The sequence below is a fragment of the Cuculus canorus genome, chromosome 5 (genome assembly GCF_017976375.1).
Source record: "Cuculus canorus isolate bCucCan1 chromosome 5, bCucCan1.pri, whole genome shotgun sequence".
NCBI lineage: Eukaryota > Metazoa > Chordata > Aves > Cuculiformes > Cuculidae > Cuculus > Cuculus canorus.
In genome coordinates, this window is record NC_071405.1 from 59438182 (window position 1) to 59458318 (window position 20137).

Genomic DNA, 20137 nt, shown 5'->3' on the forward strand with positions numbered 1-20137 from the left:
TTTTCTGCTCTTATGTTTCCAGAGAGACAAAAATAACAAAACCAGCCATAAAACCAGATACCACTGTATTTATCTTTTTAATGTGCAGTAATATACAATGAGAAGGCAACTGGGGCAATTCTCCTGAATTTCAGCAGAACACTACCAGCTGTTTCATTTCTAATTATAAAGATTTGGAGCTGGCTACACTGCATCTAGGTATGATTACTGTTTAGTACCTAACAGTCTCTTTTAATCCATGTGTGAACAGTTTTTTCCCCTGAATTAATAGTGATGGATGGAGAAATGAAAAAAGGCTGGTACTGGCTAATGACTACCTGCCATATATTAAGTATATATGTTGCTGATGACAATACAGTATTTATGCTTGATTCTGAAATATTGCTATAGGCTAAAGATTTACAGAAGTGCTTTTATAGTCTTCAAAATAGTGTTATGAAAGTAAATTACTTATGAATAATAAGTAACGTAACAGCATTATCTGGCATAAATAAGAAAGGCCACCATCTGGTGTTTTTAAAATGAAAACCTTTGATGGTTATTACTTAGAATGCAACAAAAGCTTCCAAAATTTGAATTTCTGGCATGATTCTATCTAGAAATTTAGCACTCACATAAGTAATTAAGACTATAAATCTTAGACTGGTTTGATTATGAACGATGAATCATTGTCTCACAATTACAGCAGGAGAAGTGGCTGCCAAACATGTCCATTTATCGATATACGCTTACAGAGCACTGGGTTAGGGCAATCTTGAATAAAGTATTATAACAATGTAAAATGAGATTTCATTATTTGCTCTAGAAGCATAAATTACGATCATTGTTTTTGTTTTACTGGCGCCTGAAGATGGATTTGGGATTGGACATTTAACTGATGTAATCTAAGATTAAGTGGCAGAGCTCTCTTTGGAGCCTCTAGCCTGCAGAAATAGTCTAGTCGGAGTTATTAAAGTCCTTATACACTGACAGCAAGATTTTTGCCCTTGGTTTAGCTTGCTGTATTCACATTACACATTTATAATGTGTAAAATAGATATTCAATATAGTGCATCTCAATAGAGGAGGAGCAGCATCAAGTCCTCCAAAACCCTTAAGCGACATTCCTAAGAGCAAGTTGTCTGGACCTACATTTTTTAAACTGTTTAGGCACTGCTGCACTCCATTCATGCTGAGATTTTTTTTAGCATCTAAGTAGATGAATGGCGAGTAGTCACTGAACCTGGATAATCTTTCAATTTAGGGCTCTGTTATGTTTTGAAATCTTGTGCTAAAATCTGCACTAATTTTGGCTACGTGTTCGCTGTAGTTTGATGTGTGGTTTGTTGCACTTATCAAGCACATACATAGTCATCATGCTTTAGGACAGATAATAAGACAAGGTTTCCTACTTTCTATTTCTACGGGCTTATCATCAATCACAGGCAGTATTTCTATATTTTTAACAAGTTCACCTTTTCGAGAAGTTTCCCTTGAAGCGGTAACTTTCCCAGGAGTAAGCACATCATTCTCCTTGTGGTTTCATAGTACCTTCATCCAGCAGACAACACCCAGTTTCACACGCAGCAAAAATAAGCAAGAAGCATATACTCACCCACTTGCCCATGTTGGGATAGTCATGCTCTGGATCAAAAAGGCGTTGATGCAGCTGGTAATCCCTGCTAAACTCTGCTGTGTCTGGGGTGTTTTCTAGACACCCGTCTTCAACTGCGAAAGTATGTTAGAAGGCACTGAGTGCTTAGTAGCTTTGAACCACACATCGCATGCCACACTAATGAACAAACCTCTTAAATGCAATTACACAGTTTAAGAAAAAAAAATTAAAAAATTGAAAGACTGGAAAATATCAGTATTTTTTTTCCTTTCAAAGGAGATTGCCAGGATATATTTAATTACTTTTTTAAAAAATCCACAAATTAATGAAACTTCAAAACTAAACACATTTATTTTCCAAGCTCTTCCCCTCCTTTTTATTTTGCTTTTGCATTAGTGATTGAGCGTGATTTTTCCTAGAAATGCACATTATCCTGATTCAGAAAGGATCTGCTCATTATTTTTAAATGCCCACAGGAAGTCCTAGAACTTTTTTAGGCAATGAAGCTCATGTTAAAATTATGCTTTGAGCAAAGATAGAATGTCTTTCACTGAGTAGCTCTTCATGGAACTCCATTTCCAATTTGTTACTTCATTCAAAATGGCTGAAAATCATTTAGGCACCATAAGATCTCACAAAAAAAAGAGCAGTGTGGTGTTAAGATTTATGCTGAAGACATGTTTGCAGATTGGTAACTAACTTGATGAGTCCAGAAACCTCCTTTAATCACAACGGATAGTTTTGCAGACAGTATCACATCAAGGATGACACCCTTTTAAAAATCGGCTTGTGGATTTTTAACAAAGTAAGTCATCTTTAGATTAAACAAAGATTCAGCAGCTTGAGCCTAAAGTAGCTCTATGTGTGGAGTCTGTTCCTGGAGCTCCCTCTGCTTTGTCAGCACGGGGAGTGTGCAGTCCAAGTTCATCTCAGACATACCCAAGGAGATCCTATCACCCAGGGCATGACACAGACACTCCAGATGACGCACTTCTGGACTGTCCCTTCTGTCCTTGTGTGATCATCACGGGAAAAGATTTACAGATCTACTATCTTTTTCCCATTAGATGTAGAAAAACAACAAAGACTTGACTTGAATGGAGTTGATTCAATGACCTGAGGAGGTTATTCTAAGTCTAATAGATCCTGCTTTCTCTCTTTTCTCCTTAGAATGGGAAAAAAATAGTTACCAATAGGAAACAAGGGAAAACTAACCATATTGGCTAAGTAATTCAATATAATATTGATGTTAACTACAATCACGTAGAAATTATTTCAGTCTCAGCAGGGACAGGGGCATCTCGAGAGAGAGAAGCAGGGGACAACAGAAACACGGTTATCAGAACATCTGTTTTTTGGAAGAAAACACAAAAGGCAATTGGACATGTGTGTGCCCTCTGCAACTGCTAAACCAAAAGTCTTCAAAGCTCAAGTGCTCCAGGCTTATGTATTCCCTCTGTGGAATGTGCATATGTAGACAGTGACTGGAAAAATTGTTTTCCATTAATCAAATCCACAGACCTGATTGAGGAAGGCCTCTGGTAATTTGTATGCATAATACAGTCACCACTTGAATTTCCATTTAAGGCTCTGAAAAACATTTTACTCTAATCCTAGTAGATACTATCTTCACTCACAGTGTACCTATGACAGAGCCATTTATCTGAGCAAGCAGCAGTTCCCCAAGAACTCCCCCTCTGCTCAGATCTGACAGGATTAGCTTAGCTAACAACTTTTATTTCACCTGAGAAAGAAAAATTGAAGGGATTCTCAAAGGTATTTCTCTAGATGCCAAGTTTTAAATTTATTTATCTAATCACTAACAGAAGTCTGACGGGCAAGCACTGAAGATAAAAAGTCTGTATGTGTATCTTTGCATGTGAGAAAACCTAAAACCATCATTTGCAACCTGTCAGACAGCTATATTGAACAAAATGGAAAATCAGATATTTCAGAGAAGACAAATGCATCATCATCATAAAAAACAGAAACAGAAACGAGTATAGAAATAGTAATAGAAAACTATTCAAAATTTTGTTGTATTTTTGAATGAAATGTAAAAACGGTTTGCAAAACTTTTCATGAGTTCTAAGATAAAGCACTTTTAATAAGAATACAGACAAGTGTTTTGCATTATCCAAATAACATCAAAGAAGACTAAACAGGAAAGATTTTGAACGGCTCTCTCGGCTCACAAATACAAAACGAGAGAAAAAGAGTGCTCATTCCTAGTTTCAGCTCCCAAGGCAGCCAATGGATGTTTTACTAGTACTTTCAGTCCTGGAAGTCATTCCTTCGTGCAAATAAGAGGAAAAGGATCAGTTCCTTAGGATATGTCTGTATCATGCATATACAGTGCTGTTCTAGAGATCCTTTAGGACTAGGCACCCACATGGCTTGACATATGTGTAGCTGCAAACTAAGGGACGTACTTGGGTACCGTAGTCCTCTGGCACTCCAGGGCTGCGCTGCTCCTCTGCCAGAGTGAGTCTGCGTGCAATGCACTGGGGTACATCCATGTAGTTCTCCATTTCTTGGCACAGATGCACCCTCAGTGAGCTATAAAGCCACATGGATTAGAGCCAAGGTATCTTAAATATTGACTCATGGTCTGGGTTGGAGATCAGGGCAGACAGTTTCATTCCTCTTGGCACAATGAAAGTCTCTAAAATAAGGGTAAATCTCATCTGTATAGAATGATAACTTTTTTTCAGGAACCAGCCTAAAAATGAACTCCCTCAGGCACAAGACACTATCATAAATCTCAGTCTTCTGCTCCAAGGTCAAGATGATATTTTCCACCTGACCTTGTCTAGTAGTCATATAGCAAGACAGAAAGCACACATATTAAAAAAAAGTCATCAAACCCACACAGTTGCTCAACAGTTCCCCCTGGGGTAGAGAATAAGAGAAAACACACATTACTGATCAAGTGTCCTACTGCCCAATGCAGTCTTGAAAGACTGAAAGATGTAGAGTGAAGATAGAGGTGCAAAGGCTACAGCAGAATTACCTGTTTTTCCAATAGGGCACGGATTTGGAGGGTCAGGATATCCTTGATCTTCACTGAAATCCTTTGGTACATTATCTCCTGTCAGCTCAGCCACGATGTTTGGGATATTGCCATAAGGACCCAAATGCTGGAGACCTTCATGTGCACCACCTAGCAAAGACAATTTACACACACTACCTTTTTACAAGATTAAAAATGCAAGTGCTTTAGTTGCTTCAAGTACTCCATACTTAGACTTAAAATACATATATATAGTTGTTATAGAGATAGATCCAAGTTTAGATTTCAAACATCTCTTTTAGAAACATAAACCCGTGACCTTAATCAGATAACTTGGGTAATGAAAAACAAAACTAGGAAACATAAGTCAGCCACTTATTATTATTTTTGGAGTTCTTTTTCTCCTTAACTATCTAAAAAAATATGTGAGAAAATGAAAAGAAAAAGAAACATAAGACAGTAATGGAACTTAATATATTTACTGCACAATCATCTTCAGTCACTGATATTGTTCACTGTAGCGACCAATAACTGAAGAAGAAATGATAAGACAGCATCATGACACTGAAGAAAGAAACAATATTATTTGCACAGCCTAGAAATACATTAATGAATCGAGTCACGTGAGGCCACCCAAGATATTATAGCAAATTTGGTTGTACACAGCTAGGAAATTTACTTTTAAATCAAATCATTTCTTAAATGCAAATTTGAGTTCCCTGCAGTAAAGACGAAAGGTGATTACAAGTCCATACTGTCGATGGGAATTCTTACATTTGTACACCTACACAGTAGTCATTACGGTATAAAGCATCACATTCAGTGACTTTTACACCTTTACTTAATAGATTAGTTCTAGATGCAGGCTTTTATATGAACCCTGTGAGACTCGGAACACCATCACTACAGGGTTACAACAGCAGTGTACAGAAGATTTTAAAACTCAGCAGTGGAAGACACATCGATGGGCTTTCTGATCTTGAGTAAACGCTCACAAAAGTGGTATACTACAGCCTTCTTCCAGGCACCTCAGCTTGGGCGCTTTGCCCAAGTAGGGTCTTCCACTAAAGGTCCGGAAACCAAGTTCAGGCCATTCTCTCTATACTCCTCTCTACATTTTTAACTGCTGCAGATCTCTCCTGCAAGCTTTACTGTCCAACTGGTATCTATAGGCTAAAACCTAGCTGCTTACCGAGTTTCCTAAATTGTACTGTACAGTATCATTTTGAATTGCAGACAAATAAAAACTTAGCTTCAAGCATGCCCTTTTTCCCTGCCATGAGACAGCCACCACACACATTGCAGCAACATCTCATGTAGTTATTGAGTACCACGATGGTTGTGTGACAGCTGAGCAGCATTTTTTTAAAACCTTATACGATGAAGGATATCAACATACAGTCAACATACAAATTCCACTAACGATTAATGAGAGGGAAAGGAAATTGAATGACTGGAAAATGTGAATTAAAGAGTGAACACAGATACAACTGTTCAGGTAAATAGCACAATCATCATATTATCCCCAGTCTTATTTTCAATTTCTGTAGTTTTCATAGATCCAAAAGATTGGAATAAAGCTTCTAAAAGGAAAAGCGGATCCAGAAGAATAATTCAAGCACTCCTGTCCCAACTTACTAAAAAAAATACTACTAGCCAAACTCACCTTTTACACAGCTAGGCATTGTACGCTGACATAATCACTTTCAAAAATTAATAACATAAGGCAGTCTTAACAAATTTTTTACTCACTTCTACATTTAGAAGCAACAGTTGAGTGAAATTGTCTCTATTCTGAAAATAATCATTTGGAGGCTGGCATTACAGTACCAGTCGGCAAGTTAGTCTATAAGCGTGTGTATTTCAATTTTACTTGCATGACTGACTAAAATCTGATCGACATTCTCATTTTCCCCCTCAAGTACAGGTTTCTTATGCTGTACTGCAATGCTGAAGGAAAGTTTTGCAGATATGTAACAAACATAAAAGTAGCCCTATAAAAGATTTGCATCTGTGTTACACGAGGACTTCCCTTGTATCTGACCATGAGACCTGGTACTAAAACCACAATACTGCTATACACGGTATGAACTTTATTACACATTTACAGAGCATAGGCAGCAGAAAGACAATGCTTGTAAGAACCGCACAGATTCACAATACTGCTATGGTGATGAGGTTAAGAAATGTAAAATATATATTTAATGTCATTTAATCTAACATCTAATGCATAGCGTAAAATATTTCTTTTGTACTGAGCTCCTTCACATGAAGATTGATTACATATATGTACTTAAAAGCATCAGGTTATGATTCCGCTGTAAACTACAGAACCACATAATCAATACGTGTTTGAACATCCTGTATACAATGTGGTTCACTATGGGACAATCCATCAGATTGAAGCACATCTATGCTTGTATGTGGTGCAGACCTCTTGGCACCGAAGCTCCATCCATAAAGAAAACAGAGGTACTTAGCAGGCTCCAGTGTGCTATATATACATGTAAGTTTAAACCAGCTGCCAAGAATTCCCTTGACTGAATACAAAACAATCCTTTTATATCTTTTTATATTAATATAAAGGATTGCTTCCTTTAGGTATAAATGTCCAGAATCGTTTAAAGGTTTTTCCTTCTTTTTTTTTTCCAAAAGAGCTGGAGACAATAGCACCTGCTCTGTTGCCATAATTTAGCACACTTGAGTGATTTATAGCATTAGCAAAGCTCATTCCTTATAAACTCTGATAAATAGTGTGCTCAGTAAAGACTGCAATAATAAAAATGAAATGCTATGAATATACCAAATATGGGTATTATGTACAGTAATTCACAAGATGCATTAGTTTAGGTATTGTAATGTCACTGATTTGAAGAAACATATTAGAATTAAATACACTGCAGCTACCAAGTCAAACTACTGTGATACAAACATACAGTCAGCTACAAAGAGAGCACAAGACGAGTTTCTTGAACTTTGAGGCAGAGACAGAAAGAAAAAGTCAGGACCACTAAATATCGAGGTACTTTTAGTAATTTCCTATCCAAGGGAAGCATGCAAAACACCATTATTAAATTATTTGAAATTGAACTATCAGAGCTTCAGAAGAATAGTACAGACAGCATCTTTATACTGAGAAAGGATGCGCTAGACAATCTATGTTTTTCCCGTATCTCCTTACTTCATGAGCTGGCTTGTGTGTGCCACATACTAGCAAAAAAACCAGCCCTCCAAAACAATTTGCTCCCTTTCATGTGCACGATTTCTGTGTTAGTACGTAGTTATGTTACATCTCTACAGTCTTTTGGACAGGGGCTGCTATTGTCATGAGTAAGATTTGGATTTCATAAATGCATATATGTAACTGTCTTCTGGCACTGGTCTTAAAACTGATGCAGAGTGAAAAACCAAAAGTAGAACAATGCTTCTCCCCTTCCCTATGATCATCTCACCAACTGCTGGTATCATCTCAACTGGAGAATAAAAATCTAAAGTACACACATTTTAGCTTATTTCTTTGTAGGAGCAATACCATCTCTATGGGTGGGAGAACAACACAACCACTCCATTCCTGGGAGAAAAAAAATAAGAGGGGGGAAAAAAAGGAAAAGAAACCACAGAGGAACTAATTTCTTGCCAGCATTGAATATTCCCTTGTTCAAACACATCCAAGGGAAATGCTGTTAGTCCACTGAAGTTCTAGTTGCTGCTACCCATGTATTTGTAGTGTAAAGCACAACTGAAACAAATCTGCTCTCAGAAGCAATCCTCCACATCAAATACAAACAAGCAACGTTGCCCCCAGAACAGTCATTTTAAGAAAGTCAGTGAGAATGAATTTTCGAAAGTATAAAATTATTGCAGAACAATTGAAGACAAATAATGGGACAAATTTGTGTTTCAGTCTGGCTGGAACAGTTTCCTGCACCATGGCGTAGGTAGGATTACCTCCCTTCCAAATTCAAAAGAGAAGTGGTTTGGACAATCTTAGCCAGGACATGCACAGTAGAATGGATCGTGCGTATCTGCTGTGAATAAATAGATCTCATACCCCAAATTAAAAGCCCTTTACTTAAAAAGTCATGCTAAATGCCATAGTTTTCATGGTTTTGCTCTTAAACATTATGAAGCAGATTCTCAAAGTGTCCAAGCACTTCCCAGATGCGTAGACGAATACACTCCCTGAGTAAGCATTGCACATCTTATGATTCTCGGCTGTACAAACCTCAAGCAAATATGAACTACAAGAGAAGCCTGGTGTACCCTATCCCATTTCTGTAAGACACCTGAGTGAGTAAACAGATATTAATCAGAGACACAGTACCATCCTTCCTGCTTTGCAAAATCTTTTGTTAATCTAGACTACTTGTCCTTAGCCCTGGGAAAGGTCTTCAAAAATATTTCCAGTGTGCCCTATGTAATACAGAGAAGGCTCTTTTTTCCTTTCACTGTGTCAGCTATCCATACTATCCTGCACTTCTGTTCCCAGTCATCTTACTGTACCCACCTTTGCTATATCATTGCCACATTCAAAAGCCATGTTTCATCCCTAATCAAAGGCAAGTTTGGCAGAATGCTTTCTGGTGTTCTTGTATCTTAAAATAGGACACCATCCACTAACTTCCTTTTTGTTTTCCTTTGTTATCTGCGAGACTCCCTACCATGTAATCCGACTAATTCAAACTGTCAAAAAATTCCGACTGCAAAAAATGCATTTTCATTTTCCTTACCCTTTCTAACATCACTAAAAGCTCTACAGTTCCAATGCCATTTACCCCATGCATCTTCAACTAGCTTCATCCCAGACTGCCCTATCCCAGCTGCTGAGACTAAGATCAGAAAATGAAAGACAATGAAAAAATTATGAATTAGCACATTTCCTCTATTCCACAGAAGCTGCTAAATGCAAGAACAGGGAAAGATAAAGAACACAGGAGAACTAAGAAAGGAAAAATGCAAACCTAGCCAACTTTCTTAACCACTCAAGAGCATGCCTGAGGAAATCAAAGAAAACTACAGCTATACGTACCCAGAGTCCAGAGTCAGCTTGTCTTCTCCTTGATGACACAAAGTTTATTAAAACTATAGAGATTCATTTGCTTTTTCTCTAGAGAAGAAAAAATTCCTTTCAATGGTTTCTTAAAGCCTTAAGCACACACACATCACAATTACTGACCTTGCTTTCAGTGAATAATTCCATTTTATCCCATATTTTAATTACAAACAGTACAAATATTTAAGATACTAAATGCTTTTATTGTGAAACACTTAGGACCAAAGTAATGCCCATGCTTCTCTCACAATAAATTTATAACAGTAGCTTATATGCCATTATTATTCATTATTCAAACTGCACACAATAAAAAGCCCCCAGCAGCTCGCTTGCTGACAGAGCGCAAAAACAATCTCTTATGTCTCCCTTGGTTGAATGGTCCTCTAATGGACTACATTCATTTGCCCTTCAGCCTGAGAAGAAAGCTTTCGCACTTCACCATGGGGATAAGTTTACCCTTTTTACAAACACAGTGCAACCTGCATGGTAAGCAGAAACAGGCCACACTGACTTCCAGCTACCATGGATCAGCAGGGGCGAGGGAAAGCACATCCAGCAAACAACACACACCTGTAGGTACCATAACACTGCCTTGCTAATGACCATGTGTGCAGTGCACGGCTCCAGGAAACAGGGCAATGAATGGAAGCCAGTGGCCAACTCCATCCTGTGAGGGATGGGACCCTATTCCAGTCCTACAAATGTAAAAGTGCCGATGAAAGACTGGAGCACTTTATTCGCTGATATTGATGCTAGCTGCAAGAGAAGCCCAGATGCTCCATGAATGTCAACGCATCCATAGAAAAATACTCCTTTTGCTCCTGTAATGTGAAGCATGGAGGCACTACAATTGTCAACAACGGCACCATGGGGTTTGTGTACTGCTCCGCTGAACTTCATGAAGTTTTCCTGTTCATTTCCCCATTCATATTCATTCAATCCCATTTTCCACGCACATGGCTCACAGTCCCAGTTGGTTCATCAACAGAAGTGTTTAAAAGCTTCACATGCCCGCCTGACAGCTGCCACTAGGGTATATTTTCTAAGTACCCCGAACAACCTCATTGTGAACAATACTAGTTTGGGGCTACAAAGCTCCCAAGTCCCTGCTTTAGTGAGCTGGCGTAACCTCACAACTCCAAAAGCAGAGGCCTGTCTATTCAAAACTTCTGCCAACATGAGTCAAAATGAGGTTTATTTTGCATTTGAATAAAAGGATCAGCCCCTGATGAAGATGCAAGACAGGGGCAAGATGAAGAGCCCTGCCCGGCAAGCTGCTCCTTGGTGCTGCAAGAGGGACTTGGGCCAGGTAACGTGATATACTGAAACATCCCAAGCAAAGAAAACAGCTTCCTCCTCCCTCCTGTTCAGCAGTTGAGAATGCTGCTCTGCTCATTCATCCCTGCAGCAGCTGAGAGGGCATTGCTGAAAGTACGTATGACAGCAAGCACAGAAAGAAGAGCTCTGGAAACCTTCAAAGTGTGCTGGAGATCTTATCTCCTGCACACAACACCTTAATCAAGAAAAGTAAGAATCTCTTCTTTGTCTATACTTCTAAAATATCTTTTCATAGAAACAAATAAATCAAAAAAAGCTCTTTGTGCTGCAAGTTAATTTGAAATTCAGATGGGAGCAGGGGAAATGCTCATGATTTTAAGAACAATTACAAAAAGGTATAAATCTTAACTACTGTGCTCAAGGATTTATTTTATGTGAGAGACAAGCAGGGGAAAAATCTTGGAAAAAAAAGCTCGTCATAAGTTGGCCAATCTTCACTGGCAGATTCCTAAATACTTATGAACCATATTCCGTTGCTAGATAAAATTTTACAGGTTCATATTAAATTTCTATATGCCATCTGCCAACACTAAAAACCAAAATTACTATAAAGCATCAGACAATACAGAAGCTATTGTATTCCCTCTCCTCTTCAGATGTCCTACCTCTTATTGGATTATTACCTTCTACTAACATGCCGAAAAAAGTAATTGTGGCTACAAATCCCATTCTAATCGATTATTTACCTTTAGGTACCTGAGAATCTACTCAATTCTAAATCCCTACAGACCTGCCACCTTGCTTCCCTGAAACAGTCCCATCTCCAACTGCTTTCTCCATTGGTGGTACCTTTTAAAGATGACACTATGAACAGCAGCAGTAGTCTATACTGCATAATAGTGCTTAGTGGGAGGTTTTAAGAGCTGGAGTCTCTTTATCTTCTTGGTGCCTTAGAAGAAGAATGTGACACCTGCACTCCTTCCTGAAGCTACAAGAAGAGGACTGTTATATGCATGTTGTTCAGAAAAGGTTCAAAGCCTCAAATCTAAATAAGGTCGCTTAGACTCACATGCAAATAACAAAGATCTGGAGAGAAACAGGGATTAATAAACTCTTCTTTTTGCGTTCCCCGCTGACTGACTTCTCTGATAAGAGAAGGAATTTTCCCTGCCTCTCCCCAGACACACAGAGGAGACGAGCAACGCCTAAATACCTCTTACTGCACTAGGGCATCAAGAAAGGTCAGTTCCTGAATTTCAGAAGCAGCAAAGTCCACAGGTGTAGCACCCACAGCCTGCACTGGATCGTGCCCTCGCTCCTCAAGAGCTGTCAAAGACATTGAGATAATAACACAACACCACCTCCACACATCCATACAAAAACCAACTCTGCTTTCTTATTATTTCAGCCCTTGTCATAGCTTATAAATACATATGGAAGCAAGGATATTAGGGGCCAACTTTTCAAGCACTGTTCTTTAATAAAGAACAAATGAAGTCATACCATCTCATTATTTTCCTCTTTGTGGAGGTACAGATATAATCATTTTACATGCAATTTCTTCACAGAGCTGTACCATACCACTTATTCAGATATAGAAAATATACTGTAAACCACTGCTGTCATTTGGCACTGTCATTAGCTTTTAAATTCAGGAATTAGCATTCTAAATTGCCTCTCTTACAACACACACCACTGCCTGATACTCAAATTCTGGTTATGTTTGACATTACAGTCTGGGGAATAAAATACAAAGAAAATTATAGGTATTTTTAGTCAGATCTATACACAAATCCAGATGTCTACCATATTAATTTGTAAAAAAGTGTACCCATATTAAATTTTGAAATCATATTTCCTGGGCTATTTCAGTAATTTGCAAAAAAAACCCCAAAAAACAAACAACCAAAAAACAAGACCAAAACCAAACTAAACCAATCCCTGAAAGCAGAGACTAGTAGAATGATGTGGGGCTTGATTTTGTTTGTTAAAATGTCAGGCTCATAACACAGCATTTGATTAAAGTCATGTGTGCCTCAGCAAAAGCAGTCCCAATGTGAATGTAACTTTAAGTCTTAACTGCAGCAGGACTTTCTCTATAGAACAGATACAATAATCCAAATCCCAAATGATTCTGTGGTCTCTTTACGCTAAATTGACACTACTACGCAGCCCCGAAGCAGGAGAACTGGCAGTGGGAGGTCTGCTCCAGCCCGGGGACTCCTATACTGCTACCCTTGGGTGCCACCACAGAGACGGTAAACCAGAGCTAAGAGGATGCAGCCACAACATTGTCATGTTTGTTGACCCCCAGACATCATACTTCCATTTGTCAATGGTTATTATTTCTAGTCACCCATGGAAATCCCAATATATTGAAGTACAAGCATAGCACACACGAGCCCAAAAGCAAATGAGTGCAAACGTAATTTCTGCACTAGTTTCACTGAGTGCATCCACGAGCAAAAATTTTGGCAACTTTCTAGTAAGATTTTACTCTCCTTGTAGGAAACAAGCAGTGGTCTTGCAGGTATGTTATAGGCCAGACAGCAAGGTCATCCACTACTGTCTGTCTTAGTTTTCTTATTAGGAAAATGTAAACAAAATAGTCTTTATTAACATGTATGAGTAATCTGCATAATTTTACAGACAGTAGATGTCATGCAAAGTACAGAGTCTGCACTGACAGGTCACTAACTGCAAGTTGTTAGTAGAAACATTAGCATAATGTTCCAGACTCCTTTAAGTTTTATAATCTCAAACAGACAAACAGTAAATAGCTTTTTCTAAAACAATAAGCAGGTATTCATGCACTTTCAAAACATTCAAATAAACCCCAGCCTTTTCACTATAAGCAGTCTCTGCAGGAGAGTCAAAAGCCTCCCAAAGAGGCATCATATTTTCTTATTCTTACAACAGATCAGAACTTTAAATATTGCCTCTTATGTGACCACCACTGCTGACAGCACTACACCTCTTCCGCAGACTGAAAACTTCAGACCCCTCTGGGCTGTCATGCCAGCACCTTCATCAACCATCGTCTACTTTGAAGTGCTTTTAAGAAACAAAACCAAACCAACCAAATCCAATGCAAACAAAGAAACCACCAAGGAGGCTTTCAGTTGTATGGAATTGCACAGGAAGCAATGAAAATGTAAGGAGAAGGTATCTGCAAAATGAAAATAGATCTTCGCATTTCCCATTATGAAGTCAAGAGCTATGAACAGCCCAAGCTGAGCTACTGGTGCCCCCGTGTGTTGCAGTGAGATCCTAGTGTTCTCCTGTGCATGGTAGAATAGTCCTGAAGATCACATTAGAGACATAGTCCCTTCCCCTCCTCTCAAAAAAAAAAACCCCTTAAATATTGGCACAAACTTATAAGCATGCAGGGAAAGACTAAAACAAACAAACAAACAAACAAACCTCAACAAAACCCCAAAACAAGCCAAAACCAAACAAACCAGAAACCTACATGTTCTCTTACTTCATAAACTCCTTGCCAGGGAGAAAAAATAACTTCCGTTTTTGAAATGCTGAAGTAATTTTTTATTTTATTCTTTTGATCTCTGTTAACATAGACACAGCCCCCTTCTTGTCTATGAAAAATTGAGTATAGCCTATTCAATTCCTATTTTGCTTTTCTGTGTTTTTTCCTCTCTTTCTACGGATACTGCTAAGTGACTCCAATATAGCTTACTGAAAAGATAAATTAACAAGGAGAGACAATTATTATTAGAGAAAATGAAGTAGTTAATATGGGCTTATTACTTTGAGAAATTGCGGAGTGTGCAGAAAGAAAATCTATTAAGTGGTCAGCAAAAAACAGATGCTTCTAAGATACCACCTCGGGTGTTAAAGCATCTTCTCTTGACACTCATTACGCAGCATCTGTTTGGCTTCTACCGTGCTGTCATGCCACGCATCATCAGCCAGCTGCTGTACACAAGGATAGGGAATCAGCCAGCAAATTTCCATTGTTGTGACCTATTTATCCTGTGAACTGCTTCCACTCAGCTAACAGAGCCTTAGCAAAGGAAGAGAGCTCACGCTACCTCTACACCACCCTCAGGTGAGCTCAGGGCAGAGAAACCATCCTCCCCAGGCAGCTTGCACTGCCACTGAGAGAGAAAATCCACCTGCTCACAATCCTCTGGACCTCTGACCTCTCCTTGGACTACACACAGCTTAAACATCACAGTAATTTTAACTTTTTTTTTTAAAACATCACAGTAATTTTAAAATTAAACTTTTTATCAGGCATTTTCTAGACTCTACTCCTATTTTAGCAGCTTGATCTGAGGTGACAGGTAAACCGGTAAATGCAAAGGGAAGGAGAACAAAAAATATCCCTACGTACTCACATATTTCATCATAAGAAAAGGCTTCTTTCAAACAACAAACTCTACTTTTTTGTATCCATCAACTAGAAAACTATTTGGTCACTTAGGAAAGAGATCACATGCCACTACATGTGTTTTCTGAAAAGTGTCCATCTTCCAGTTTTCTTGGCACAGAGCAAGTTTGTGACTTCACTTCGTAGAGCCAAGAAAGCTTTTTTTAGGATGCAGAAGGGAGAAGACCATGTATAGTTCCTCGCAACACATCCACTCTCTGGTTTTAGCACTTTGAAGTCAAAATATGATGATTAACACCAGAAAAAATGTAGATAGCTGAGATGAAAAATGCACATAATTAGAAAATCTGGTTATGAGCTAACAGCAACAGTATTTTTGTTACATATAACATTATTAAGATCTTATTCAGCTGGAAAAGGTTATTATAACAATCACTCAAATTTGCAAACATTTCATTATAATCAGGCTGCTAGTATAAACTTGTCTATATTATGGCAGCCTAAATTTGTTTCCAAATTCCAAAGCCACAGAAATTAATTTTTCCTGACAGCACCTCATTTGCAAGTGTACACACATAACTGGTGACATTTTGGCCTTTTGAAAATCAGTGATACTTCTGGAATCCTGGCTTGGCTGAAGCCAATGGCATCCATTGCCATCAACACTGCTGCAGGTCTACATTGCTGGGGTAATTTCTGACAAAACATTTTGCTAAGTAAAACAATTTTCTGTAGGAACATATTAAATTTATTAAGCTCTGGTTCATGAAGTGGTTTTTTTTTTGATGCCGAGATGCAATATCTAATCAAAATAAGAAACAGGTCCACTCCAAATCAGTCAGTGGGCTAATGATGAGGGCGCTGGCATAGAATGAACCAGGTTTTTAAACTGTCTACATCGGTCACTGCAACCTACAGTCTGAAAAATGGCTGGAAGTCAACACTCATGGCAGCTCAAAATTTCTCATAAATAGTAAGAGTTTCATATGCAATTCTATTCTCCACTACCTTCACGCAAAAATTCCCAATGAAGACTGCAGCTTAGGAGAGCAGTTAATGAACTGCTATTACAGTATTTAGGATGAAAACACCATTTTGCTGTGACATATTCCAATTATCGTTAAAACTCTTTTTTCCCTTTCCCTTTTAGTTTTTTCCCTCAGTTCACCGCCTTTCACACTGGCCAAGAAGTATCTGAGATACAAGCAAGTTGTAAGACCTCACCACCACCAGAAACATTCTTTCACAAAGCTCCCCCTCTGTTCAGCAAAGCAGAGACCGGAGCTTCCTTCTCTGAGGAAATTCTGTTTCTAAATCATATGATGGTATTTCACAGAATATGTAAAATCCAAAGACCCCCCTTGGCCAAAAAAAAACCCAACAACAAACAAAAAACAAAACCAGTTCAGGGGGATCACAATATTTTTACTGTACTGAGCATTACACTTCATCCGCTCATCGCAGGGCAACACCTCACGGGAATCCTCGTGCCAATGCCTCCTGTCCTCATTCCTCACCAAGGACAAGGTCTTTGCCTCTACCCAGTTCCTATTCTATTTTGTTTAGAAAACACTGTCTGACTGGAGCCGCTGGGAAGTCAGGAATGTCAGTCCCCTGGCAATAACTGAGTAGTGGGCAGACTGTGGGGAAAATAGTGAAAAATGCGATTTTTCAGGCTGACACCATATATGGAAGCACTATGTACAGGAATCTCTTACAGAACTAGACTGTTTTGAATAAATGTCCTACCACGCCATTTTAGCAGTTCTGTTTCCAAAGCAGAAGACACCTAATAGAAAATCAAACCCGTTGTGCAGGTTTTTCTCCAAATTATACAAAAATAAACATTTTAAAAGGATAAGAAGAAACACAGTTAACTGATCAGTGATTACTATATTAAAATGTGAAATCTTTCATGACGCAATAGTTAAAATCACTGGTGAATGAAATGCAAGTTTTGTTGGATTAGCTATCCTGTAATTCCCAGGCTATATTTAAAGACAAACTTACGGTGAGAATTTTCTGAATTATATGTACTTTTAAAATAAACAGCATGAGAATATATTGAGTAGAATGACACAAAATCATATTAATCTTGTAATTAGAACCAACACTTTCTTAAGCTGATGTTTCTAATCAGGTATTTTAAGATATCTCTACACAGAGGCAGACATATTACCACAAGAAACCAAAGAAAGAGCAAGTGTTACTATTGCAAATCTTAGCACAAGATACTCCATGAAAAGAAACATTTGACAGAAATGTTGGATTTTTTTTTTTTGCTTTTGCAGACATTTCTCAATAGCCTGTTAAACATCCATGGTAGACTTGAAAAAGGAGAGTCATCCTTATCTGATCAAGAGGGGAATGCTAAATATGATAAATAAACTAGATTTATCATCTTTCAGTTTGACTGTGTTATATAAACAGAAGGCATTTTTATTAAAAGGAAGGGGAGGGAAAAAGGTTTGGTCCAACCTACTTCTTGTGAAAGACTGTAAGGACTACCGGAAAACTAGTGTTATTCTACTCTCACAAGCACCAGGAAAGTTTCACTGCTTAAAAAAAAAAAAAAAAAAAGATTTTTAATCAGTTTTCACTAAAATTGTAATTAAAAAGTACTGTCAAACAAGCAGAGATAAAATATTTGTCAGAGATGCAGATTTGCTTATTTTTTCATAATACGCTTAAATTCAATTTCTCTGCTAAAAAAACCTCACCAAAACACACACACTCCCCCAATAAACCCTAATAAAAAAAATCCACAAACAAACCTAAAGAAAAAAACCTCAAGGATCAGAAACTTGTTATTCCTTATACTTCTAAGTTTTTTTAAAAAACAAAACCAAAAACAAACAAACAAAACCACAAAAAAACCAAACAAGTACAGGGTAGAGAGGCAGACAGACAATAAAATTACTCACATTTACCAGTCTGTCCTAATTTCTTTAGATTGAAACACTCATGAAGGAAGAGAAAAGGGCACAGACTAAATTTTGAAAGGCTATTCTCTGTCATTTAGGTTTGTCAAAAAGCATGTGCCTATCAAAGTTTCTTCAGGAGATACACTAACTTAGGTCTGTAATTAGCTGGCAGAAATATCTATACAGTTTTAATCCTCTCCTTAGCCTCCGTTAATGCAATTTTACTCTTTGGCTAAGATAGTCTTTAGTTCTGAATGGGCACAGACTTACAATGAACTGTGAAGACTTGCTACACTGCAATCAGATGGTTTAATTGTGAGAGAGAGAAAGGTTGAGATTTTCTGCTCTGTTTTGATGTTCACACATAAATTATAATATTGGAGCTGCATCTTTCAACCTTTTGCTGTAATACCAGACTAAGTGCTAGCTTATTACAATTCAGGTAGCATTACATTGCAACGCTGTCCTAATACCCTAACATTTGAGTTACAGAAGCCCAGTTCCTAAGGAAAATTTACTTACAGAGTTAGACCAGAAGTACCGGCCAGAGAGATGAACCTAAGCATTCATCACAGCAGCACAGTGCTGAGGTGGTACTTGTGGGTGCAGGGAGAAGAGGACCCACATCCTTTCCACCCTTGCATCCTGCTGCTTGCAGCCCTGCGGCTCCAGCGTTGATGCTGTCCCACAGAGGGCTGCACAGGGGTTTGCAGCACACAGGGAGAGCCCCCCTGGATAAGGTTTCTCCCTTCATCTTGTATAACACTGCAAACATTTGATCTTTTCTGGTCCACAAATGTTTCCAAAAATCCATGAGATTCAGGCTCTATCGCTCACATTTTGTTCCTGTGATGCATTTATATACACCACGGAGGAAGAACTTAGTAAACCCATTACTTTGAGGCATTGAAGACCATACACTTCCAAGACAACATGACTTCTTTCTACAAAGCCTGTACATAAAAAAATCCTGCTAGTTCTCCTGCCAAAATCATTACTCTAAGGAAAGTTAAATATAGATGATCATTTTAAAACAAAGATGAGGCAACAATATAGTAAAGAAGTCCATAATTAAAGCTCAGGATATTCTGCATAGATGTGCAAAACAATAAATATTACCAAAGGATATTAATAAATTCATCATAATTCAAAGCAGAAATTAGGTACCTTCAATGCTTTGTGGACCAACTAGATTCATAGCCTGGTGCGCCGGATATTCTACTCGGGGTCTGGCAATGCCTAATTGCTCCATAACTCCATGGAGAAGCCTCTGAATATCTGCTTCAGAAACCCTGTCAGGGGTCCTAGGGCTGTGGCTAAAGGCTGAAGCCAGTCCAAATGCCAGCAGAAATATCATGTTACAAAGCAAGGCAGTTGTCATCCTGGTAGCCCCTTGTATCCTGTGGAAAAAAAAAAAAAGGAATTGATTATAAATAGTAGTGGAAAAGGAGTCCAGTGTGCATGCTGGAAATAACTTCTGATCTTACTACTGCACAACAGAGTTTATTACCACAGCTTCCAGGGGCAGCTGAAAACTTAGCCAGGTGAAAACTTGGGGGGAAGGGGGGACCAGGTGGAAAGTGGGAGAAATAGGGTGGGGTAGGTTCTTCTCTTCTGAAAAGAATATTAGGTAGCAAACCACAGAAATCGATATTCTGATTTGCATTTGCCCATAACATTCATTAACAATGACTGCAAACAAAATGGACCCACTCTTCATGTAATGAGAATACGTTTTGCCCCCCCCCAATGCTTATTATGCTATTTTATAAAGTTCTACGCTAAAAGCAAAGAACTCCTCAGCCAGGAGCTATTTTCCAAGCTCTATTCTTGCATTGCCTGAAAAATTAATTCCTAGAAACTGCTGAACAACTTGCATTATATTTTATTTGTATGTTAAGACAAAAGCCTTCTGACTTCA

The 20137-nt window shown here is 38.3% G+C and overlaps 1 protein-coding gene across 1 annotated transcript in view; it reads right to left on the reverse strand.

Moving 5' to 3' along the window:
* SCG5 (secretogranin V) overlaps positions 1-20137 on the reverse strand; it is a 31005-nt gene that overhangs the window by 10227 nt on the left and 641 nt on the right. The window contains exons 2-4 of the mRNA XM_054068958.1: positions 19384-19616; positions 4608-4757; positions 1595-1707 (exon numbers count right to left, since the gene is read on the reverse strand). Coding sequence (XP_053924933.1) covers positions 1595-1707; positions 4608-4757; positions 19384-19616 — 496 coding nt within the window. The remainder of the gene's footprint in view (positions 1-1594; positions 1708-4607; positions 4758-19383; positions 19617-20137) is intronic.